The 24,356-nt window shown below is 46.5% G+C and overlaps 3 protein-coding genes across 11 annotated transcripts in view; 1 reads left to right on the forward strand and 2 right to left on the reverse strand.

Moving 5' to 3' along the window:
* Positions 1–11,391, reverse strand: part of Lsm12 (LSM12 homolog) — a 22,575-nt gene extending 11,184 nt beyond the window's left edge. The window contains exons 1-2 of one of the 2 annotated variants that reach the window (XM_020180438.2): positions 11,193–11,391; positions 9,318–9,451 (exon numbers count right to left, since the gene is read on the reverse strand). In XM_020180438.2, coding sequence (XP_020036027.1) covers positions 9,318–9,451; positions 11,193–11,316 — 258 coding nt within the window. In that variant the 5' untranslated portion in view covers positions 11,317–11,391. Of the gene's footprint in view, positions 1–9,317; positions 9,452–10,243; positions 10,321–11,153 lie in introns of both variants that reach the window. The other variant, XM_074045538.1, reaches the window with a different exon arrangement.
* Positions 11,392–15,343: 3,952 nt separating this feature from the next.
* On the forward strand, positions 15,344–20,112 carry G6pc3 (glucose-6-phosphatase catalytic subunit 3). 2 transcript variants are annotated; one of them, XM_020168448.2, is made up of 7 exons: positions 15,344–15,360; positions 15,515–15,787; positions 18,059–18,165; positions 18,566–18,656; positions 18,832–18,950; positions 19,140–19,281; positions 19,474–20,112. In XM_020168448.2, exons 2-7 carry the CDS (start codon positions 15,570–15,572, stop codon positions 19,835–19,837), a joined length of 1,041 nt encoding a protein of 346 aa, XP_020024037.1. In that variant the 5' UTR covers positions 15,344–15,360; positions 15,515–15,569; the 3' UTR covers positions 19,838–20,112. The 2 variants fall into 2 exon arrangements, with proteins under 2 accessions (XP_020024037.1, XP_020024038.1); XM_020168449.2 differs by lacking the exons at positions 15,344–15,360; positions 18,832–18,950 and having other exon boundaries at positions 15,430–15,787; positions 19,474–19,645.
* Positions 20,113–21,877: 1,765 nt separating this feature from the next.
* The window catches only part of Hdac5 (histone deacetylase 5), a 37,377-nt gene continuing 34,898 nt past the window's right edge, over positions 21,878–24,356 (reverse strand). For all 7 annotated transcript variants that reach the window (XM_074045546.1, XM_074045540.1, XM_074045544.1 and 4 more), the window contains 6 exons: positions 24,181–24,278; positions 23,891–24,009; positions 22,751–22,884; positions 22,385–22,469; positions 22,084–22,249; positions 21,878–22,001 (listed from right to left, as the gene is read on the reverse strand). In XM_074045546.1, the coding sequence (XP_073901647.1) occupies positions 21,962–22,001; positions 22,084–22,249; positions 22,385–22,469; positions 22,751–22,884; positions 23,891–24,009; positions 24,181–24,278 (642 nt within the window). In that variant the 3' untranslated portion in view covers positions 21,878–21,961. The remainder of the gene's footprint in view (positions 22,002–22,083; positions 22,250–22,384; positions 22,470–22,750; positions 22,885–23,890; positions 24,010–24,180; positions 24,279–24,356) is intronic.

A 24,356-nucleotide genomic window follows, 5' to 3' on the forward strand; every position in this document is an offset into this window, starting at 1 on the left:
TGGTAGAGTGCCTGCCTAGCAAGCATGAGGCCCTAAGTTCAAAGCCCAGTACCACCAAAAAAATAAATAAAATCTCAATTGAGCAGCTGTTTCATTACTCCAGTTTTGTGGTATGGCTTTGGGAATTGTTCCTAAAAACAAAATCCTGCTAGAATATAAGCTCTCCAAGGACTTCATCTATTTTGTCACTACTGTGTCCTCTAAGAAACTCGAAACTGGCATAATGTAGATACCAGTTTGATTGAATGAGTTTGTTTTAAACTATATACAGCATAAATACAATTTTTACTTGTCAAATAAAAGTGATGTATGCATTCCAAAAGTTAATAAATACTGACCTTTAAAAGTCTCTTCCCTCTATTCTGAGAAATGATCTCCTGTTTAGTTCACTAACAGAAAAGCAACAGTTTCTAAACTGCACAGATGGAGGAGACAGGCAAGATGGCTCAGCCTATAATCCCAGCTACTTGGGAGGCAGAGATCAATCAAGAGGATTGGGAAAAATCAGGAAGACTGAAGTTCAAGGCTAGCCTGGGAAAAAAGTTAACAAGACCCCATCTCAACAAATAAGCTGGGAATGATGACTCACATCTGTTAATCCTAGCTATGAGGGAGGTCATAGGTAAGAGGATCATGGTCTGAAGCTGGTCCAAGACCCTGTCAGAAAAATAACTAAAGCAAGAAAGGGCTGGGGGCATAGCACAAGCAGTAGAGCACCTAACAAGTGCAGGGCCCTGAGTTTAAACCCCAATACTGTAAATAAATAAAAATGAATGAATGAATGCAAAGATGGACAAGCTGAGCACTACATTTATTCTCTATGATCACATCTGAGAAGCCTTCCCTAAAATGCTTACTACTCTATGCCGAGCGTTGGCAACCTACAGCCTGAGTCAAATTCAGCCGACCCCGTCTTAGTCAAGTTTTACTGGAGCACAATCATGCCCATGTACTTACATACTGTCTACAGAGGTGAAGTTGAGCAGTTTTGTCAAAGACTAGATGGTCCACAAAGCCTAAAAGATATTATCTGACCATTTAAAGAAAAACTTTGCTGTCCCCTGTCTTTTCTATGCTGTCATAGTACTTTGTTTATACTTCTATTACCATGGAACTCGTAATATTGCTACCACCAAATTAAATGCTGCTGTCCCAGGGCTGGGATGTAGCTCAGTGGTAGAGGGCATGCTAGCATGCACAAGGCCCTGGATTCAATCTCCAGAACTCTCCTCCTCAAAAAATCTCTCTCCCAACTCTCTCCCCTTTGATGACAAGGCAATGTCATAATGATCTTGACATTTCTCTGCACCCAGAGGGAGGGAAATCAAGAGGGAAGAGGAACAAAAGAATAAAACTTGATGTTTATTATAGGTTCATACAACCAAACATAAAACTAACCATTGCCAGAGGTTAAGTGACTAACATACAGTCACCAATTCATTGATGTGTAAAAGGAATGCAGTTCTTGCCAGGCATGGTAATACACACCTGTAATCTCAACAGTCATAAGGCTGAGGCAGGGGATTTACAGTTGGAGGCCAGCCTGGGCTACATAGCAAGAAAAAAATAAAAAATAAATAAAAATGCAGTTCTTCAAACTCCTCACATTCTATCATATCAAACTTTTGGCAGAGTGTGCAGATCCTTTAATTTTCCAGCTCAGAGACACTTTGCTTCAATTTCCAGGGTAGTTTCTAATATTTACCTAAATTAGTCTTAAAATTCCAAGCTTACTTTCTACCACAAAACTGAACTAACCAGAATATTCCTCTCTTTTTGGAGGTGATAACTCCCCAAAACTCCTTATTTTGAATTATATCCAGATCAAAGAGGTGTAGAGGTGACTGCAACAATACCCATATGGCACAACTCTGCCAGTCACTTCAGGTCATCAATTTATCTTTTCAGGTAGACAGTTGTTCTCCCAATCCATGATGCCAAGAAAACCCCCTCAGAACTTAAACCCTTGGCCTAGTGAAGTCCCACTGAGTCAGCTGGCTAACATGCACTACAGCCTGAAATTAGTCATGAGGCCTCGCTTAAAGAACTGTATCCTCCAACACAGGTCTGGTAGGTTGACCCCAAAGTTTGCATGCTTCTGAATCTGACCTTCTAAAAGCCAGTGAATTTTAAAATGGCAGTCAATCACTCTATCTCTCTGACCTCATCTGACACCACTCACTACCTCAACACCCCCCTGCCACTCAGCAGGCTCTTCCTTTCCTCCTTCCCACTGCATCTTCAGGACACTTCTATAAGAAAACAGCTATCTGCCCAGACAGGTGCAGATCCTACTGGTGGGCTCACACCTGGCACTATAGCCTTGAGAACACATTCCAACCAAAGACTATAGCCTCTAAGAGCTAGAAAAATTATACTTAACAGAAAAAATTTCCTTGGCTAGGTACGTAGCTCAGTGTCAGCATGTGCTTAGCATACATGAGGCCCCAGGTTCAATATTGAGCACTCAAGGAAAACAAAACTCTTGCTCTAGACAAGTGGTTATTTCTCACCCCACATCTGCATACCTTCTACCTCCTACCAAAATATATATACCTGGTGGGTGAGAGCAGGGGATATGGCTCAATGCTAGAAAGTCTGCACAGCATGAGGAATTAAAAAATACATGCTCATAACTAAACATGGCAGCCAGGCTATCTCCAACACTACTTGGTATTAACACAATAGCCATACTGTAACACACATTAGCCTGCTCTGCTAATAGACTACATATAGGCCACAATGCAGTAACTATCAACGACCCAAAGAATTTACTCATTCTTGGGATTTAACTCAGGTCACCAGAAAAGCATAATATAAGGCTATACTCAAATCTTAGCTGAAGCTGGTAGAATTCAAAACAAAAGAAGTCAACTCTTCCCTGAGTATGACATCAAACCTAAAGCACTGATACCAGTTTCTTTAAAAAGCAAACCTTGACCTTTCCATTGTCTTAGCTTTATTTAGGCCTCCCCACTACCACCAGTTCTATCCAGGTTACACTTTATTCATTCAGTGGCTGGCAACTCGTTCTTCATCACCAGGGGCTGATTATAAGCTCTTTGAATTTCTTCTTTCTGTTCCATTTGGTCCACTCACATATTACTAGTAATGGAAAATGATCAGAAATAGATTTGAAAAGGATGACAAGGGCTGGAGGCATAGCTATAGTGGTACAGTGCCTGCCTTGAAAACACAAGCCCCAAGTTCAAACCCCAGTAACACCAAAATAAAAAAAAATAAAAGCTAACAAACTGAACAAACTGTCAGTGGTTTGGTAAGATAGATAATGCCTCAACTCTGTATTACCTGTGACTTCGATTTTCCATGCTATTTCTTTTCCTGCACCTCAAACATCTCCAGAAGAGTATTTTCTTTTTTTGGTGCTGGGATCAAACCCAGGGCCTCCCAAGCTACATCCCAGCCCCCAGAAAAGTATTTTCTAATACAGCAAAATAATTAAAAAAAAAAAAAAAACTTACATCTCATTCAATGCACTGGAATCATTCTTCTAAGCAAATGAACATGCACACTGGCCTTGACCTCCTAGGTTGTGACTGCTCATGTTGACTTTCGGTATCCAGCCAAGTGTTCAGTAACTATGCCACCTGGTAATACTACCTTGGAACTCGTGCTAACTCTGGTTACCAACAAAAGAGGTCTCTTAGAACATCCTTTAACTATATAATATTACATATCAATGGTATCCAATACAAGTTTGATTTTCCCCAATCTTAGACTGGCTAATTCCAATCTCTAATTGACAGATCCAGTGCCAGGAGGAATGAAAAAGTAACAGCATCACTTTTCTTAGTTACCTGCCCTTTGTCACAATCCCCTGATCCCAAAATTCAAGAGAACAGAACATCTGTGCCAACTCTAGTCAACTTGACTTAAACCTTTTATCAATTCTGTGATAGGGCGCTAACATTACTCCATTTTTACAGTGAAGAAAATGATGCTTAGTAGGGTGACAACGTGGAGAAGTAACTTTAAAGCCTGATCTACAGCGGAGCGCCAGTGACTCACGCCTATAATCCTAGCAATTCAGGAGGCAGAGACCAGGAGGATTGTGGTTCAAAGCCAGCCCAGGCAAATAGTTCAAGAGATCCTATCTCAAAAAAAAAAGGACTGGTGGAGTAGCTCAAGGTGTTGGCCCTGAGTTCAAGCCCCAGTACCACAAATAAATAGACTGATCTACTTGGTTCATTCCTTGTTCCTTTCTGCTAGACTCCCTGGCCCTGACCACACAACCTTGATGTTTCTCCTTATTTAGAAGCATTATTATAGATATCTGAGTACTCATTTCATTTTGCCAAACTACTCTATGAGTTACTTGGGCTAAGTGTAGAGGTAGGAAAAACATGAGACACTGCCATAAAAATTTAAGGTGAGTTTAAATCCTAATTCTATCACTTATTAGCTATATGACCTTAAGCACATGATTCATTGTCTCTGAGCCTGCTTACTCTTTTGTGAGATGACAACCATAAGAACTATTGTTAAGACTAAATGAGACTAGGCTGAGGACATAGCTCAGTAGTAGTGTTTGCTGAGCATGCACAAGGCCCTGAGTTTGACCCCAGCAAAACACACACACACATACCACAAAACAAAACAAAAACCTAAAAAACACCACCCAGGGCGGGGAGCATGGCTCAAGTGATAGTGTACCTGCCCAGCAAGCATAAGGCCCTGAGTTCAAACTCCAGTACTGTAAAAAAACAAAACAAAACAAAAAAACCAACAACAAATGAGATGTCTGTCCACTGCTAGTTCAGAGTACAACATGTAAATATTTCCCACACCACTAGCCAAATGACCTTAAAGGAGTTACTCAAACTGATAAGCTTGTTTTCCCATCTGTTAAACTAACAGGAAAAAAACACTCTAAAGACCACACAGGGTAGTTGTGAGGATGAAGTAAGTCATGTCAAAGCTCTTTGTAAACTGTAAAGCACTAGAAAAATGTAAGGTATGGTCTCAAATAGAGCTTACACAAAACAGATTTTTAGGAAATGTGGAGGTTTTTGGTGCTAGGGATCAAACCAGGGGCCTTAAGCATGCTAAGCATGTGCTCTACCATAAGCCACACCCCAGTCCTGATTGTTAGTAAATATTTGATAAATGCTACACAAAATACCTGGTTAATGTTGCTCTGTACTGAATTATCTCCTGAGAATACTAACCCATGTGTAATCTTTATCCCCACAGTATAAAATTCTGAGTCAATTCAAAGTACTGGTTAAGAAACATTCTGCCGGACATTGGTGGCTCACACCTGTAATCCTAGCTACTCAGGAGGCAAAGGTCAGGAAAATCACGGTTCGAAGGCAGCCCAGGCAAATAGTTCCACAAGACCCTATCTCAAAAAAACCTGTCACAAAAAAAGGGCTGGTGGAGTGGCTCAAAGTGTAGGTCCTCAGTTCAAACCATAGCAACACACACACACACACACACACACACACACACACACACACACAGCAACACACACACACACACACACACACACACACACACACACACACACACACACACACACACACACACACAAAAATCCTACTTGACTCTACCAGGAAGCTCCTAGGTTTCTTGTCCCCCAAGCAAAGTTTAAGCCTTTCTCTGTGAAAGAGTAAACTAAGAATAATGAGCCTCAACTGGGCATGGTGGTACATACCTGTGGTAAAGCACTTAGGAGGCTAAGGCAGGAAGATCTGGAGTTCAAGGCCAGCCTGGGCTACACAGCAAGATCCTGTCTCAAATTTAAAAAAAAGAAAGAAAGAGAGAGAGAGAGAAAGGAAAAAGGAAAGAAGAAGGAAGGAAGGAAAGGGAGGGAAGGAAGGAAGGAAGGAAGGAAGGAAGGAAGGAAGGAAGGAAGGAAGGAAGGAAGGAAGGAAGGAAGGAAGGAAGGAAAGGAAAGGAAAGGAAGGAAAGAAGGAAGGAAGGAAGGAAAGGAAAGGAAGGAAGGAAAGAAAGAAAGAAAGGAAGGAGAGAGACATAAAGCTGGGTGCCAGTGGCTGATGACTGTAATCCTAGCCACTCAAGAGGCAGAGATCAGGAGGATTGAGGCTTGAAGCCAGGCTGGGCAAATAGTTCAGGAGACACTATCTCGAAAAAGCCATCATGACAAAGGGCTGGTGAAGTGGCTCAAGGTGTAGGCCCTGAGTTCAAACCCCAGTACCACCAAAAAAAAAGAAAAAAGAATGAGACATAATAGTGAATAACCAGACCTCACTTATGACTGACTTAATTATGCTCTTGTATGTTAATTTGAATGTTTTGTCTTATAATTAGGAAATCTGGAACATTTTAACAGGGTACATCATTATTATGGAGAAGAAAAATGGTATTAGAAGACTGAGAGGGAAGCTCAACCGTATAATACATGCCTAGAATGTTCTAGGCCCTGAGTTCTACCACCACACACACAAAGATATTCCCCACTGCAGCCCCACTGTCCTCTCCCCCAAGCTTCCTCTTCCATCCCACTGCTGGGAATAGACACTAAACTTCTTAGCCTACAGTGACCTGCCAACTGAAAGCAAAACAGGTTCACTTCCAAGAAGTTGCTAGTTTATACCTTCTCTAGTTGAGTTGTTATTAAGTAGTTCCTTTAAAAGTCCTCTTCTAGTTCCTGCTGCACTGAAATAAACAAATATCCAGTTTATATCAACAGGTTTAATCAGGCAGAGCACTCACTTACTATGACAGTAAACTGAGCTAACACATGACAGTATCTTCCACTAGAAGTTATGAATATCAACAGCACTCCCCCAAAGCACTGCACTGCAAGTTTTCTTCCTGGCACCTCTGAAAGCTTTAGCTCCCTTCCACATGTTTAAACAATCCTCCATCTTAAGAAAACCCATGCCCATGCTCTTACAAATGGGATGAACTTTTCATGTCACTCAAGCAATGTGTAAATAGCTGCCCAGATTAGCTGTTTTCAGTAACAGCACAGCAGGCACTCTCTAATTCTAAATCAGTCTTCGAGTAGGAATCGCCAAAGCATCCTGAAAGGTTGGTTTTAAGGGAAAGCAAATACAGCTTACTCATAAATATCTCTGCAAAGGGAAGAATGAATAAATGAAATCCAAAGATAACCCTCTAACCTAATTTTAGTTTTTAGTTTCTTCTCTTCCCAAAAAACCTTTTTCAAAACTTGGCAAGCAAGCCAAACAGTATGAAAAGTAGAGAGTTCTGGTACTCCCCAAGCTATTACTCCCCGCCTCTTTCTTGTAAAAGTGGGCAAATAACTAGTTTATAATGATGCTAGCAAACAACTAAAACTGATCAGCAGAAAGCAAAACACTAAAAGCAAAGATAATCTACCAACTAAATAACCAAGAGCTACCAACATTTTAAGTCAAATATAAAAAGAGGATTTCTTGTTAGTAACAATGCCACACACACCACTCCAATCCATCTAAATGGTGACACTTGGTCACAAGAGCAGAAATCTATGATCTTTAAATCTTTCTTCTTTCATATAATCTTTTCTCTACTATTCACTGAAGGGCCACTGACAGACTTTTCATACCCTCTAAACCCCAAAGGATAACTTAGAGACTATTGTTCTCTTTAACATACTAGGAATAAATTACTTCATTCAAATCTTTTAAAATTTCATAAAGACCACCCAAAGAGCTCCTATACTGTAATAGGAGATATCTGAAGACCACCCAAGGCACTCCTACCCACTAATAGGAAGTATCTAACTCAGCTAGGGTTTTAAAAATCTATAAGCTTCAAAGAATGGGACACCCTGAATACAAAAGCCTTCAACATGAAACCCAAGACCCTTCCAAATCTGTCCTTGGCTATCACTAAAAAACGTGTGGCATTCTCCTGGAATATGACAAGGGACTTCCAGATCTGAGGTAACTACATTCACTATCCTCTATTGTTGAAGCCACCTAAGTGTTTCTTTGCTTTGCTGAACTGTAGGGAACACACCATAATTCCAAGAGAGGCAAGAGAATATACATTATTACGACTCCTCTAGAGGGAAAAACTTCCACCATGTTAATTCCAGATACTTTAGGAAAGACAGTTGCTACTAAAATTGAAGGCATAACTTGTACATCCAACAAATATCTATTAAGCACCTACTCTGTACAATGTGTATATTTCAATAGTGAACCTAACAGGTATGGTATGCATCCTCATTGGATAAAGTTTGGTGCGAAGGACAATAGAAAAGTAAACAAATAATACATAATTATAATTACAAAAAGGCTATGCATAGGGTAACCTTAGATCTCAATCTGCCCAGGACACACCTATACCTGTGGTCCCAGTGTAAAACAAAAGTATCACCATTTACTCTCAAAAATTCCCAAGCAGTGCTAAGTGATATTATCACCTTAAATGTGAAGGAGAACAGAGAGAATAATGGAGGCAAATTATTTTAGCCTTGGTGATCAGAGAAGACTTCTTGGAAGAGGTGCCATTTAACTGAGACCTGATGGACAAGGCTCCAATTATTCTAAAAGGAGACAGCACAGGCTACTACAAAGCTGAAGACATTACTATTACTGATCAACATGAACTCTACAGCTAATCAAACTGAAGAGTCAAAAAAGTGACTTGTGCTTCCCAGGGATCAATCTGTACATCCAAGATTAAAATATCCTAAACATCTAATGAGGTGTTAGACTTAAAAATTCAAGAAGACAAAATGAAACTCTTAAGACAGTGCCTTTCAAACTCTTGCAGGTCATAAATCCCTTGGAATTTGAAAAATATACCAGATCTTCACCCAAGAAACACATATTTTCATGTGTGCACATATTCACATCCCACAATTTTAGGAAATTAACAGGAAGCTCCCCTTATCCAATCCCACCACTACCAGAAGTTCACGCACAGACTCCAAGCTATTAAAAAAAAAAAAAAGTCCCTTTCATTTAGGGCAAAAGCAAGCCCTCAATTCTATCTTGGGTATTAAGGCTGTGTGTGTGGGGGGGGGGGGGGGTGTGTGTGTGTGTGTGTGGTGTGGTGTGGTGTGTGTGTGTGTGTTGTGTGTCTGTGGGGTAGGGGGATAGGGATCCAACTCAGGGCCTGGCACATGCTAGGCAAGCGCTCCACCACTGAGCCATACCCCCAGTCCAAAATATTTCTTAAGATGTACTGAATATATCCAGGAGTAAAGAGAAAAATTAAACAAATGTATTTTTTTTTTAAAGATACTAGAACAAACTATTTTAAGTCATTTAAAGAAAAAAACAGAAAGACAACAATGTAAATACCACCAACAGTCTAAGACTCATCTTTCCCACCATTTTGGAGAGCCAGACCTGCCCTTGAGTCCTTACCTTACTAACATTGAGTGAAGCTAGGGGAGGAGGGGTTTCTGTTCGGTCATTAATTATTTCCACTTCTGAAACATACTGTAAGTTTATGAGCAAGATGTCTGCATGGTTGGGCTTTCCACTGGAAGAGGGACATTCTGGTGAGAAAATAAAGTTAAGGAAAACAGGGCAAGCAGAGGCATACACAACAGACACAGGCCTGTGTAAAAGACATGCCACAGCAAAAGGGTTTCACCAGATTCATAGCTCTCTTCAAAAAATCTCTGCTGTCACCTTCCTCCTGCCCAAACCCATAACCAAAAGATCTCAAACTTTTCAAACTCATACACAACCCAAAACTGAAAGCCTGCAAGGTGTTCCTGTCACTTTCTCTCTTTGGGTGTTACAGAGGCATAATGCAGTTTTGATGCCTTAGATACACCATTTGTCTTGAACCTATGAACACACAGAGGAGAAAGAACTTTCTGTTCTTGGTATAATACTCCCTCTATCTGTATAGAGCCCTTAATTTTTTCAGACTTGTGATTACCCATTTTGCAGAGGAGAAAATTAGAGCACTGGAAAGGAAATTCACCCAAGGTGCCCCACCTAGTTAATTCATCCATCCATCCATCCATTCATTCATTCTTCAGCTACTTACTAAGACCTTGTTGTACACCAATTAGAAAAAGAGTAAGCCCTCCTTTCAAGACCCTGCCAACTTAAACCACTAAAGTAAAAAGTCTTACCAGGTATAACTTCATGTTTAAAAAAAGAAAAAGCAACTGCCTTGTGGAAATTAGTTTAAGAAGACGTCTTCCTAAGCTAGAAGTCTAGCTTAATGGATTAAAATGCTTGTCAAAGGCAGCAGATTCAGTAGGAAACTTCATTTGCAAAGATTACACCTTAAAAAATAAGTAAGTAATAAAAAAAAATCAAAGTAAACCCACCTGTAGCTCAAATAAAAGGGGACGCGGTGGCATATTTATCCCAACCAGGAAGCATTTGGTTTCCAAGAGTGCGTCTGCTGAAGTAATTCAGAAATCATTTCCACACTAAAGTAGCAGGCCACCTCTGCCAGTCAGTTTAACACCGGTACTTTAAAAAGGAGAACACTATTATGGAAGTCAGGAGTTCATCTGTTGGACTACGCAAGAAGAAAATGAGAACTTACTCTGTCACCTGTAACCCACACATTCATACATAAGCTCCTGAAAAACGTGGCAAGCCCTCTCTGGACCAGGCTTCCAATCCAAACATCCCCCAAACAGCAATTTCCAAATGACTGAGAAACCTGAAAATCAGCACGCACACACACCCAACTGCACCACGCATCCAGAGGCACCAGCAAAGCCTGCCACACTTCAGATACAAACTCTGTCCTGCAGTTACTCTTCCCCAAAGCAGGCAAGGCCCATTTGGTCACCATCCCACCTCCCTTTCTTTGACCAAATCCCATCAGCAGACACCCCTCTCCTAAATTCCAAACCCTTGCCCTACTAGCAGCTCCTTACCCTACACACCCCCTACCCTTGTTACCGAACCCCCTCATCCAGGCTCCAATCCACCAACCCCCTCCCACAACCACCACGTCCTCTCCTAATCAGTGTGTCCCCTCTCACAGCTAAAAGCCACCCGCGTGTCAAATCCCACTCCACCCACCAGCCCTGGGTTGGGGCCTGGCTCCCGCATGGGGTGGGAGACAGGGTCCCCAAAGCACACCGAAGGGTCCCTGGGAGGGGGAGGGGGAGCTCAGGGCCGTGCGCATGCGCCCCGGGCGCCGCCGTAGCCGGTCGCCCCTAGGCCCGGAGAGGGCCCTAGTCGCCACCGTCGTCCCCCACCCCCCACCACCGCACCTACACGCCGGCCCGGCCTCGGGCTCCACGCAGAGAAGGATACTTAAAGCCAGCATTTTGGACTGGTAGTCGAAGGCCACCACCTCGCCCTGCAGCCGCTGCTCCTGGCACGTCCGGCACGACACCTGGCTCCCAACGCTGAAGTACTCGCCCGGAGGAGCCGCCATCTTGGGAGAGCAGCCGCGGCCGGCGGCGGCGGCGGCAGCAGCGGGCGAAAGCCGGGCCCCCAGTAAGCGCCGCGCCGCGACGCACGGGGCGTGTTGACGTCACACGCTGGGGCGTGTTCTTGCGCTGGGTGGGGCGAGAGCCTAGGTGGAAGAGGAAAGAGGAAATAAAGGGGAATCTGAGTGCAGTAAGAATGTTTGTGCAGCTGCGCCCGGGTGGTTAAGTGCTTGTGGAGTCCATTTAGAAGTTAAGGCTAAATGGCCTACGTGGAATGAAAAGGAGAGAGGAGGGAGCTGCAGTATGCCCTTACGTGCACACCTTGCGCAAGAGTTTAATGAATGAACTCTATAAAATAACATCCCCATTTGCATATGAGGAATCAGAGTCCCAAAGGGCTAAATGGGACTCGTTAAAGATGATTATAGCAAATTACAAAGTGGTTGTGGGAAAGAACATTGGCTGTAGAGTTAGATTAAACCAGAATCTGAAGTTTAAGTCTACCATTTACCAAATTATGTGAACTTGAGCAAATTACCAAACCTGATCACGTTTCTCTAATGGCATCTAAATCTCACTTACGGAGCATCCAACAACCTTTGAACTTGTTACCCATTTTACAGATGAAGAAACTGAATCTTAAACTAAACTTACCCAGGCCCACACAACTGGCAAGACCATGGTCTTCCTGTTCCAAAAGACGGTGTTATTTACTGCTATCTACCTATATTAGATAGTAACAGCTGCTTCATAAGCTAGCTGGGAGGCTTAAGTAAGATAGTGTATAGATGTGTTAGAGCTTTAATAAATGACAGTTTCCCCATTATCACCCACACCCTTAGAACACAAGACATTTTCTTGTCGCTGTCCTTGCCCTCTCCCCCAGAAAGATGGGCAACAAGTAGGAACAGGGCTGAGGATATAGCTCAGTGGTAGAGTGCTTGCCTAATATGTGCAAAGCCCTAGGTTCTATTCTCAGCACCGCCAACAAAAAGAAAGGAAAGAAAGAAAAGCAAGAACAAGAGTAGTACTACTAACAAAGAGGTCCTCATGGAAAGGTCTGGAAGCCCCCATTAGCGTCCATCTGATATACAAAATAATTGTTTGGTTAACCTTATGTAAGGCATTATGCAGATGCATTTTCAAGCCCATCACCACCAATTGCCACCCCTGGCCCATCCAGCCTATAACATAGAATAGAAATACTGGAACCTTGTTCATGAGAAATAGGTTGACCTTTCTCTAGTCCAGAAGGAGGCAAAGGGCCAACCTTGGCACTGTTGAACCTGAACAAAGTTTAAAAGTGTTTCCTTGCCCATAAGAGGCAAAAACTTCCTGGTATTGGGGGGATCAATATAGTCATTGAGATAGGAATAAAAATTCTGCTCACTCATACTACTTTTTTCAGAGAACTTTCATGTCTCTCATCTTTGTTCTGGCCCCTGTAACAAGTCACTTTTTATATGCCATTGTAAATACAGTAATTCCTCCCCCTCCCCCATCTTCTAGTGGATGCCTGACATCCTGAATAGTATTAATTCCTGTACAAAATTTTTTTTCTATACACACATACCTATGATAAACATTAATTAATAAATTAGGCACAGAAAGATATTAACAAATACTAATAAAAAGAGAACAAGCCAGGCACCAGTGGCTCATGCTTGTAATCCTAGCCACTTGGGAGGCTGAGATCAGGAGGATCATGGTTTAAGGCCACCCTGGGCAAATAGTTGTGAGACCCCAGAAATAACCAGAGCAAAATGGACCAGAGATGTAGCTCAAGTGGTAGAATGCCTGCTTTGCAAGCACAGAGCACTGAGTTAAAACCCCAGTCCCACCAAGAAAAAGAAAGAAAGAATTCCTGAGTTTGGGGCCATTATTAAGTAAAATAAGAGTTACTTGAACACAAGCACTGAGATACCAAGACAGTTGACCTGATACTCAAGACATCTACTATTGTGACTAAGAAGTATGTAGCATGTATTGATTGCATGGATACCCTGGACTAAGGGATGATTCACATCCTAGGCTTATGACACTATATAGAACTGCATGCAGTTTAAATCTTATGAATTAGTTCTGGATTTTCCATTTAGTATTTTCATACTGCTGTGGACTGAAATCCAGGCAACTGAAATTCTGGAAAAGACAGGAGGATCTGAGGGATCATCAGGACAAGAAGATGGCTAGATATAGGGAATTGCATGTGCAACGACCTCTTTCTTGAAAATGCCAAAAAAAAAGACCTTGGCAATTTCAACAAACATAAAGTAGGCAAAAAAAAAAAAAAACTGTAAAGCAGAGTTTGGGGATATAGCTCATGTTAGGTCCCTGACATTCTTGGGGCAGACGGAAGGTCCCAAGGCTAGCACCAAAACCAGACCCCCTGATTTATGACCGCTTGTCTCTCCCCTGCTTGTTTCCCTGCCTGATTGTTTCTCAGCTTGCAAAACAACTCAGGAACTTCCAGTTACTCGACTAGCCAGGCATGTTGACCTGTTCCATCTGGTGATCATAGATAATCGGAGACCAGAGACTCTCTCCCTCCCCCATGGCTTGGCCTGTCCTATAAAGCCCACTACTCATTTCAGCCAAGCCGATTCACTCTGAACCCGAGTGACAGTTCTGCGGTCTGGTTCCAATAAATCTTTCTTTTCCACACGTGGCATGGTCTTTATTCAGCAGTACCTTACAGCTCAGTGGTAGAGAGCTTGCCTAGCATGTGCTGGGGCCTGAGTTTGATCCCCAGGGTGTGGAGAAAGGATGGTGAAGGTTGAGACTGGAATCTGGGCAGAATTTCAAGGATAAAGGCTATGGCACAAGACTGTAATCCCATTACCTGGGAGGCTGAAGCAGGAGGACTGCAAGTAGAAAGACTGGGTAGAAAGACTTCGGTGAGAAATTTAGGATTTCTCCTCAAAGCAATTGAAAAACATTTAGCAAGAGAGTGAACAGAGCTGGGTGCTGGTGGGTCGTCTGTAATCCTAGTTACTTAGGAAGCAGAGATCAGGTGGATTCAAGTTGAAGCCAGCCAGGGCAAATAGTTCATGAGACTGTATCTTGGAAAAACACTCAGTCAGAAAAGGGCTGGTGGAGTGGCTCAAGTGGTAGAGCGCCTGCCTGGTAAGTGAGTAGACCCTGAGTTCAAACCCCAGTACTGCCTCCCACACACAAAAAAAAGTGAACTGAGATTTACATCCAGCTTCCCTCCCCCAACACCTTAATTAGTGAAATCGCTTTCCAAGAACCCAAATTTACATCTTCATTTCCATCCACTCATCAAAAAACTCTTCAAGAATAAAATTGCTCCAGGAATCACTTGAACGGTCTCCTCCTCCCACCTGACCTCTGTCTCTATGTGGGCATGGTTTAGAACAGGTCACATTTCTATTTTCTGTGTGTGTCCATCCAAATTATTCAAAAATTTTGTCGTGGGTGTGTGCCTTCCTCTTCCCATACCAACACCATAACCATCTTTTGCTTTATCTCTCCAGCCGCGTTTTGGATAGCAAGAGGATGGAAGGGGTGGGGAGCAAAGCTATAAGACAGCCACACGTAAGAATTCGCTTCTTCAAGGAAGACGTCTCAAAATCGAGAGGTTTTATCTGTCAGCGTCCAAATCAACAGCGGTTGAATTAGGGTGGGAGGGTCTTGAGCCAAGCAAGAAGGCATGGACGGGTTAGGAATATGTGCAAATTTAGGGTCCCACTTCAGTTCCCTGAAGGAGGGCGGTGTTCGTAAGCCTTCTCTCCAGCACGACTCCGATTGGGGCGGGGGGAGGGGGATGGTAGTAGAGAAGAGAGGTCCGATCTGGAAGGAATCTTGGCCCTGGAGATTACACATCCTCCTTTGCAGCAGCTGAATCCGTTCGCTCGAGGGTTAACCCGTCCCCTGACCCGGAACAGCAGTGGGTTTCTCCACTACGCTGGCTGTCCACGTGCCGGCAACAGCAGCCACGTGGGGTCCTTAGGAAACGCCTTCGCAAAGGTTTGTCCCCTGCGCTGCCCAGTAGAAAGGAAGACACGGGGAGGGCGCCGGAGGAAACAGTACCTGCAACAGGCGGGACTCGCGCGTGCCTGGGACTGCCGGGGGCGGGGCGGTGGGCGGGACTTGGAGTCAACCCCTGGTGGGGTGGGCGGGGCTTTGGGCTCGGAAAGGTGGGCTTTGGAGGGCTACGGATAGCATCTTTGTTGTCGCCAGGACTCCTCGGCTTCCTCCCTAGAGAAGACCCTGGCCCTTACGGCCCCTGATCGCCATGGAGTCCACGCTGGGCGCGGGCATCGCGATGGCCGAAGCGCTGCAGAACCGCCTGCCTTGGCTGGAGAACGTGTGGCTTTGGGTCACCTTTCTGGGCGACCCCAAGAACCTCTTTCTGTTCTACTTCCCGGCGGCCTACTATGCCTCACGCCGTGTGGGCATCGCGGTTCTCTGGATCAGCTTCATCACTGAGTGGCTCAACCTCGTCTTCAAGTGGTGAGACAGCGAAGGGAAACCCTTGGGCATCCTGGTCCCCCATCCCCCAAAGGCCCTGGTCTTTCTTAGCAGGTGTCCCACCCCTACCCTATATCCACTCATTTTCTCCTTTGAGCATCTTTTCACCTTGGGCTCAGACTGCATCCATACTATTCATTAGACCAGTTTTCTCCAAACTGGCCTGATCAGAGAAATCACCTAAGGGGCGTGTTTAAACTGCAAATACCCCATCTCCACCTCAAACCTACTGATTTAGAAACTCTGGGGGCATGACTCAAGTGGTACAGTTCCTGCCTAGCAAGCGCGGCCCTGAGTTCAAACTCCAGTACTACCCCCTCCAAAAAAAAAAAAAAAATTAAAAACAAGCATCTGTAGTGATGTAGTGATGTAAGTAACAAAGTCCTACTTCTCAACTTACCTCATGTATTCATTCACTTGGCATAATTGTTAAGAAGCATGCTTTGTGGGGTTGGTGGAATGGCTCAAGTGGTAGAGGGCCTTCTTAGCAAGTGCAAGGCTCTGAGTTCAAACCCCTCCCCCCACCAAAAAAAAAAAGGCAGCATGCTTTGCGCCAGGCATCACACTAACTGCCATGCAAGTTCAGGTGTGGTCCCTCCCTGGTCCATGCTCCAACAACATAGGCTGCACTTGAAAGCTTGCTAGAAATGGAGCATCTCAGCCCCAGGCTAGACCTCTTGGATCAGAATCTGTATTTTAATAAGGTCCCTGTGTGGTTCCTGTGCACCGTGAAGTTAGAAAAGCACTGCCTTCTGGGAACACTTTCACTTCTTTCCTCTTCATTCACTAGTGGGCTCTTCACACTGAGAATTAGAAGCTAGGAATCCCAGACAAGTGGTTGGAGGCCTTGCAACCCTTGGAGCTTATCACTTTGTGCCACCTGTTCTCTTTCTCTCTCTTTGGAGACTAGAAAAGAGCTAAGTATGTAGCTTCACCTCCCTTCATTTGGCTCTGTTGCCCAGTTCCCGACCTTGGGAAAGGAAGGAAAGTTCATAGGAGACTCTGAATGAGCTGGAATGACTTTCGAAAAACAAAATTCCCTTTCCTTCTGGTCTTCTCTGTAAGGTTTCATCCCTGCTGTAAATGGAAAAGGAGTTGTCTAATCATTTCCTTCTTGCCTAATTGCCGTTTGCTCTGTGCTCTCCTCCCTCAGAATCTATGTAAACATCTCTGTAGTTTATTCCCCCAAGGGCCAGATTCCAGTCAGTGAACACTCCTAATCCAATGACAAAGCCCCTATTCATTTTCTTTTTCTTCTCTGTTTTGTTTTGGTTTGGTTGAGATAGGGTCTCACTATGTAGCTTAAGCTGGCCTCAAATTTGTGATCCTCCTGCCTCAGTCTTCTGAGTGGGATTATAGGCATGCACCACCATGCCTGGCCTCCTATTCATTTTCTAAGAATGTTCACAGTACATGATGGGCATGAGGCTGGTTTTGGTGAAGAAAGGCAAGTCCCTCCTTCTGAATCTCCTCCAACACTATTTGTGTCAGCCTCTTCCATGTGTGGTTTTCCAGAACCCAACCAAGCACCTGCTAGGCTAAGGGAGCTTAAATTTTTTTTGTCTTCCTTATTTTTCAGGCTCCTCTGTCTATTTCCTACCCCCATTTTCAAACATGAAACTCACCTAAGTCAGGTGGGGATAATTCTTGTTGGAATTGGGAACATGTTGATGGGGAGTAGCAGGGTGGACAGGGAGAGGTAGAAGGCCAGGTCCAGCGCTCTTTGAGAAGAGCTGGTCCTGCAGGGGGAGGGGTAAGAATGGGGCATCAAAATATCCCAGAGTGTGCACATGCACATGCACACACACAATCTCTTACCTCTGTATCCCTTTTTTTTTGTGTGGTACTGGATTTGAACTCAGGGCCTCATGCTTGCTAGGCAGGCACTCTACCACTTGAGCCTCTCTGCCAGTCCTTTTTTGTGCTGAGCATTTTTTAGGTAGGGTCTCAGGAACTATTTTCCTGAGTTGACTTTGAACTGTGATCTTCCAGATCTCTGCCTCCTAAGTAGCTAGGATTACAGATGTGAGCGACTGGTGCCTGGCTTCCTTATCAGTTTTAAAACTGCACTTTTTCCTCTTCCTGGGTAGAAAACCACAGCAAAGTAATGGCCAGAATCTGAGTCCCTGATTTCACTTTTCAGGCCCTACAGAGTCCTCCCAGGTGTCCTTCTACTGTCCTTCTGCCTCATCCATCCTCCTGGCAGAGTGCAGTGTGTGCTTGTCATGTCACCTTGTATCTTTTCTCTTCCAGGTTTCTGTTTGGAGACAGGCCCTTTTGGTGGGTCCACGAGTCTGGGTACTACAGCCAGGCTCCAGCCCAGGTTCACCAGTTCCCCTCTTCCTGTGAAACTGGTCCAGGTGGGAAACCTCCAGCCTCCTCCCTTTCCCAGTGTGGTTAAGGTTCTGGTGAGCGTTTTGGAGCACACTTCAGCCTGGGTGGCCCAACAGAGGCCCAGACCCTCAGTCTGGCCAGAAAACAAAGAAACCCCAGGAATTCCAGGTCGAATTCTGGGAGGACACCCATACTAGGTGCCAGCTATCCACTTAGTAATAGGATAGAGCCAGACACAGGGCAAGGCAGAAGCCTGAAAGCGGTGGCCTTGGATAGGGATGGAAAAGGCCTCAGACCAGAAAGTATAATGGGCAAGGGCTGGGGAAGTTCTCTTCTCAGCTGGGGGAGGCAGCCATGTGGAGGGTTTACCAGGGGCATCTGGAATCTGCCTCCATCCTCACCATGAGCTTCTGGATTTTCCGGCAGGCAGCCCTTCTGGACACTGCATGATCACAGGAGCAGCTCTCTGGCCCATAATGACAGCTCTCTCTTCCCAGGTGGCCACTCACGCCCGAAGGTATGCCCTTGCATTGCCCACCAATAGGAGCAGGGGTGATGGCACCCTGGACCCAAAGACCCCTCAGCATGGCAGCCTGGGAGCTGAGTTCTAGGGACTCTGGTGAAACTATAAAGTGCTTGGGTGCCAAGGGGTGCTGGACACCCCTTGAGCCATTTGCCTCTCTTCTTTCTAGCCGCTGGGTAAGGGTGATGCCTAGCCTGGCTTATTGCACTTTCCTACTGGCGGTCGGCATGTCCCGGATCTTCCTCTTAGCACATTTCCCTCACCAGGTGTTGGCTGGCCTAATAACTGGTGAGCAGCTGGGGCAACAGGGTGGACCAAGAGGGTACCTTTGGCAGTGGGATCGCCCCATCCCAGTTTCTGCAGAACCAACCCTAGGCCCCCCTTTGTCTTATGTCTATTCACACTGCACTGCAGCTCGGGGTAGGGAGGTCATTTCCTCAGACTTTTTGAATCTGCTGTAGCTCCCAACTCTCCTAGGTGCTGTCCTGGGCTGGCTGATGGCCCCCCGGGTGCCCATGGAGAGAGAACTAAGCTTCTATGGGTTGACTGCCCTGGCCCTTATGCTGGGTGCCAGCCTCATCTATTGGACCCTGTTTACGCTGGGCCTGGATCTTTCTTGGTAAGTCCCACTTTGAAGCCTGGGCAGGCTGAGACCTATCCTACCAAATTTGGACCTAGTTAGTGAATCTCTGGTTCACTGTGGTTAAAAAGGATCTATAACCCTCCTGGGGTCACAGCACAAGGGCAGATGCAGAAAAGCTCATGGTCTTCTGCATTTGTCTCTCCTGGCAAGGACTCTCTATCCCTATAGGTCCATCAACCTAGCCTCCAAGTGGTGTGAGCGGCCTGAGTGGGTACACCTGGATAGCCGGCCCTTTGCCTCTCTGAGTCGTGACTCAGGAGCTGCCCTGGGTCTGGGCATCGCCCTGCACTCTCCCTGCTATGCCCAGATTCGGAGGGCACACCTAGGAAATGGCCAAAAGATAGCCTGCCTTGTGCTGGCCATGGGTCTGCTGGGCCCCCTGGACTGGCTGGGCAACCCCCCTCAGATCAGCCTTTTCTACATCTTTAACTTCCTCAAGTATACTCTCTGGCCATGCCTAGTTCTGGCCCTTGTGCCCTGGGTGGTGCACACATTCAGTGCCCAGGAAACACCACCTATCCGCTCTTCCTGACTTCTCACGCCTTCTGCCACTTCCCTCTCCAGAGGCCAACACTCCTTGACCTTCACACTCTGGCAGGCAGCCCCATCCCCTCCCAGCCCCCCAAGCAGGCCCTGCTCTCTGAATTTCATTTTTCTCCTATCACCTGGTCTTAGCCCTGAAGAAGAGCCTTCTGTCTACCAAGGAGGCTACCAAGTCCCCAAAGAGTAAAAGCAACAAGACCTGTAGGTTCCTGCAACACTGTGAAGGATGGCTCAAGAGGGCCCCAATAAAGCCCTTGAATCTAATGTATTCGTTTCTTTCCTATGCACACATCTCCACTGATCTTGCCTACATGTGCACAAGTGGAGCTCCCTCCAGTACTGTTTCTGGGGACGGGGAGCACTGTAAAATCAGCTGAAACCTCTCAGTCCTTGTCCCCTGCAGTCCCCCAACACTTCTTGAGGCCTCTGAAGAGGTACCATGAGATGCTACAGCTACATTCAGCAGAATCTTATCTTCCACCTACAGGCCAGAGATCTCCCACATGGCTTCTGGTTTCCCAAATTGGCTTCCAGTCTCAGGATGAAGAAAAGGCAGTTTTTTTGGCTAAGAAGGGAGATGAGAACTTCTACTCCATTTGGGAACCCAGAGAACAGAGACATTAGCCCCAGAAGGCACTGCCAGAAACAAGTTTATTTATACAAGGACACACAGTGTAACGGGTTACAAAATACTTAACTGAAATTCATATCCAGGGAGACAAAGTGAGGAGAGGGTTTACATGAGAACCAGACCAGCCACAGGGAGTGTCAGGGGTGTGGGGATCAGGGGCCTGGAGCCTACAGCTCAGTGCGAAGAGGCCTGGTACACCGGGCCTAGCCCCAGCCCTGTCCCCCAGAGGATCCAGAACACAACATGCAAGCACACAGCGAACTTGTGGTGGGACTCCTGCCCCTCCCCAGGCTTCCTCAACCCTGCTCAGGCCCCCCATCAGGATAATAAATATATATGTAAACAGACTGGTGGGCCCGGGGGTGGGAGAAAGTGTATGTGGTATTGGGGAGGAGGAGGGAGGAAGGGCTGGCCCCCTAGGAGCCACTTCCCATCTTTGGTTTCCTACAGGCTAGACAGCAGTCCCTGCAAGCCTGTGGGCCCCAGTCCCTGGACACAGAGGGCTCTGGCAAAGGGGGGAGGCAGCACCCAGCCCCTCCTAGTCTTGGCTCCCTTTGCTAGTAGCCAGCAGAGGGAACTCAGAGGAAGGGACACGCCTGCAGAGGGTCAGCTCCTGGGTTTCTGGGTTCTGGCCCTGTGCATTCTAGAATCATCTCTCACCATCCCAAGGCTTCAAAGCAACAGGCTCAGGGGAGTGAGCCCTGACCCTTCTGCTTGCAGCATGCTGGGTGACTGGGAGAAATACGGTCCTGAACAGCAAGACCAGCCTGGAAACCTCCTGTAAGGACCACCTTCTCCCCCTCCTCTGGCTGTGCTAGCAGAGGGCAGGAACATCAACAGAGTGAGATGGAGAGCAGCCCTGCTTCTGGGGCTCCTTCTAGGAATGTGAAGCTGGACAGCTCCGGCCAAAGACCTAAGGCCCACATCCTGTGGTGGGTGCTGAGGCCAAAGAAAAGGTTCTGCAGAGATGGTGGGGACAACAGAGGGGAAGAGGTGCAGAAGCCCAGCGTGGGAGCCCACCTTCCCACTAGTCTGCATCTTAGACAGTGGATCCTCCCCTGGGACTGGAGAGGGGAAGGCTGAAATTAAGGCATTTCCCCTAAGTCAGCTGAAGCCAAGGCACTGGCTTACTGTTCCCATCTCATTCAGAGGGGCCCAGAACTGGAGGGTACTATATGGGCCTCAGTGCTCACCTTGAGCTGGCCCAGGCTCCATGATGGAAAAGGACAGAATGCAGTGCATGTAATATATAACATGGGAGAGGGGCTGGACAGTGCACCCCTACTTCCTAAAGAGAGAGCAAACTTCTACAGCTGAGATGTGGGCCATATAGCAGGGGAGCCTGAGACAGCTTAGAGGAGCAAAAGGGACAAGGCTGAGAGACCCACACGGCACACGTTGTTGAATGTGTGACTTTTTGTTTTTAATAGAAAAAATAAACAAAATCACAATGATGAAGCCCAGAGGGATGGGGCCAGGGTGTCACAGGGCAGGCTCCTGCTCCATAGGCTCCTCTGCCGGCCTGTGGGACAAGCATAGGGACAGCACTGAGCAGGGGACAACACATCAGGCCAGAGGCAGAAAGCAGGAGACAGGGAATTTACCTGGGGCTGTTCTCTCGGGCTGCAGCAGCCTGGGCCTGCTCAGCCCCCACTGACAGCAAGGCCATGGCGCTCACAGTCTCAGCCTCCTCAGTCTCACCTGCCTGGGCTTCCCGCAGGGAGCGACCCAGACCAGCAGCAAACCTCTGCACACAGCTCCAATGCTTGCCTGTGGAAAAGGGACCAGCAGGGGTCAGAAGGGCAGACAGCCCCGTCTGTACCCCCCCAGTCCTGGCTCCCCCAAAGTCTAAGCTTTGCCCCTGGGCAGACTGAGGACTGAGCTCCTCTGCCTGGTTCCACGCACTCTGGATCTCGATGACTTTCTCTAATGTGGCCACTGCGTTGATGTTGGGCTTTTGCTGCAAGACTGCCTCGTCCAAGGGCTGCAGCTGGCAGGGGAAAGAAGAGCAGGCTTAGGGTAGAGCATGGGGAGGTGAAGATGCCAGTCTCTCTAACTGCCCCCATGGAGCCAGACATCTCACATGATGGCCATACACAGCCTTTGGGGAGGAACCCTACTCAGAAAGCCCTCCCTGGCCAATTATTCTCAGGACCCAGGCAAACCTTCCCAATTGGCCATTGGTGCTACTGGGCTCAGAGAAGTAGATACCCATTGCTGACCCTTTATCCCCACTCCCCGCTCCCCGACCTCTCTGCCTGCTACCCTCACCTCCACGCTGAGCAGAGCCGAGACACAGGCCTCTGAGGCATCACAGATGGCGGTCAAGTCATGGCCTCCCTCCAAGGCCAGCACCACCCGGCCCCCTGCCAGCGTCATCAGCTGCCTGGTCAAGTGGCCAAAACCTTTGCACATGGGTGAAGAGAGAAGGATAATATGGTAAATACTATCAACTCAAGAGGCAGTAAGAAGGCCAGCTGCCAGTGGCTCATGCCTGTAATGCTAATTACTTGGGAGGCTGAGATCAGGAGGATTGCCCTTCAAGGTCAGCCTGCGCAAATAGTTCCAGACACCCCATCTCCAAAATAACCAGAGCAAAATGGACTGGAGGTGTGGCTCAAGAGGTAGAACACCTGCTGTACAAGTGCAAAGCCCTGAGTTCCAACCCTGTTCCTACAAAAAAGAAAAAAGAAAAAGAAGTGTGCCAAATAGCACAATATAAAATGGCAGATTTAGCCAGGCAAAGTGGCTTATACTCCTAATGCTAGCTGCTGGGGAGGCAGAGATCCAAAAGATCACTGTTCAAGGCCAGCCTGGGTAAAAAGTCCTGGAGACCCCATCTCAACCAATAAAAAAGCTGAGCATGCTAATGTGCACCTATCATTCCAAGTAAGAGGATGGTGGTCCAGGCCCGATGGGGCATAAATGTGAGATCCTGTTTGAAAAATAACTAAAGCAAAAAGCTGGGGGCATGGTTCAAGAAGTAGAGCATCTGCCTAGCAAGTGCAAAGCTGAGTTCAAACTCCAGTACTGAAAAAAATATTAAAAAGTCAGCAGATTTAAACCCAAATGTATCCATAATAAAATACATCAGTGGAGCTAAGTGCTTCATCATGGACAAAACGTGAGACAGGCTAAGAAATCCAATCACATGTCATACGAGGAGCATCTCTGGAACATCAGGGATCAGCAAGCCCCACCCCCACAGCTCCAGCAGAAGTTCCATCCTGTAGTACACCACCTCTGCCTACTGGCAGAAGAAATGCGAAGGGCTGGCAGGATGATTCCAAATCTTAGACCTGCCCCTGCTCTCCCCTTCTCCTGCAGTGTCAGTCTACTCCCTGTCCCCCATCCCCACTTGACTCCAACCTCACTGTTCCACTCCCTCCCTCAAATGCCCAGCAGACTCACATCTGGCGGTGACAGAATAGCCACCCAGTGGCGACAGATGTCCTTCAACAGCATCAAAGCCAGCGGAGACTAGGACCACTTCAGGTGAGAACTTGTGGGCAATGGGCATCACCACTGTCCTGCAAAGAGATGGCCCAAGCTGACACCAGCAGGTGACAAACCCAGCCTCACTCCATTAGACTCTCCTCTCAGAGACCGCAACCCCCACACCCAGAACTGAGTGCCTGCTGCTTCTTCCACCTCAGAGCCACAGGACTCCCACCCACCCTTGGCCCTTTCTCAGTTCTCACCTGAAGGCTGTCAGGTACTCCACATCTCCAATGGGGGGATCCACACCTCCTGTCCATGCCACGTTCACATTGTACCCCATGCCTGGCCCTCCACCAACCTGGCCAAGATACCGGAGGGGGTTATTCTCACTGCCTGGCAATCCCAGACATTGCCCTACCCTCACCCTCGCCTCCAA

This window comes from Castor canadensis, chromosome 11 (assembly GCF_047511655.1).
Source record: "Castor canadensis chromosome 11, mCasCan1.hap1v2, whole genome shotgun sequence".
NCBI classification, from domain to species: Eukaryota; Metazoa; Chordata; class Mammalia; order Rodentia; family Castoridae; genus Castor; species Castor canadensis.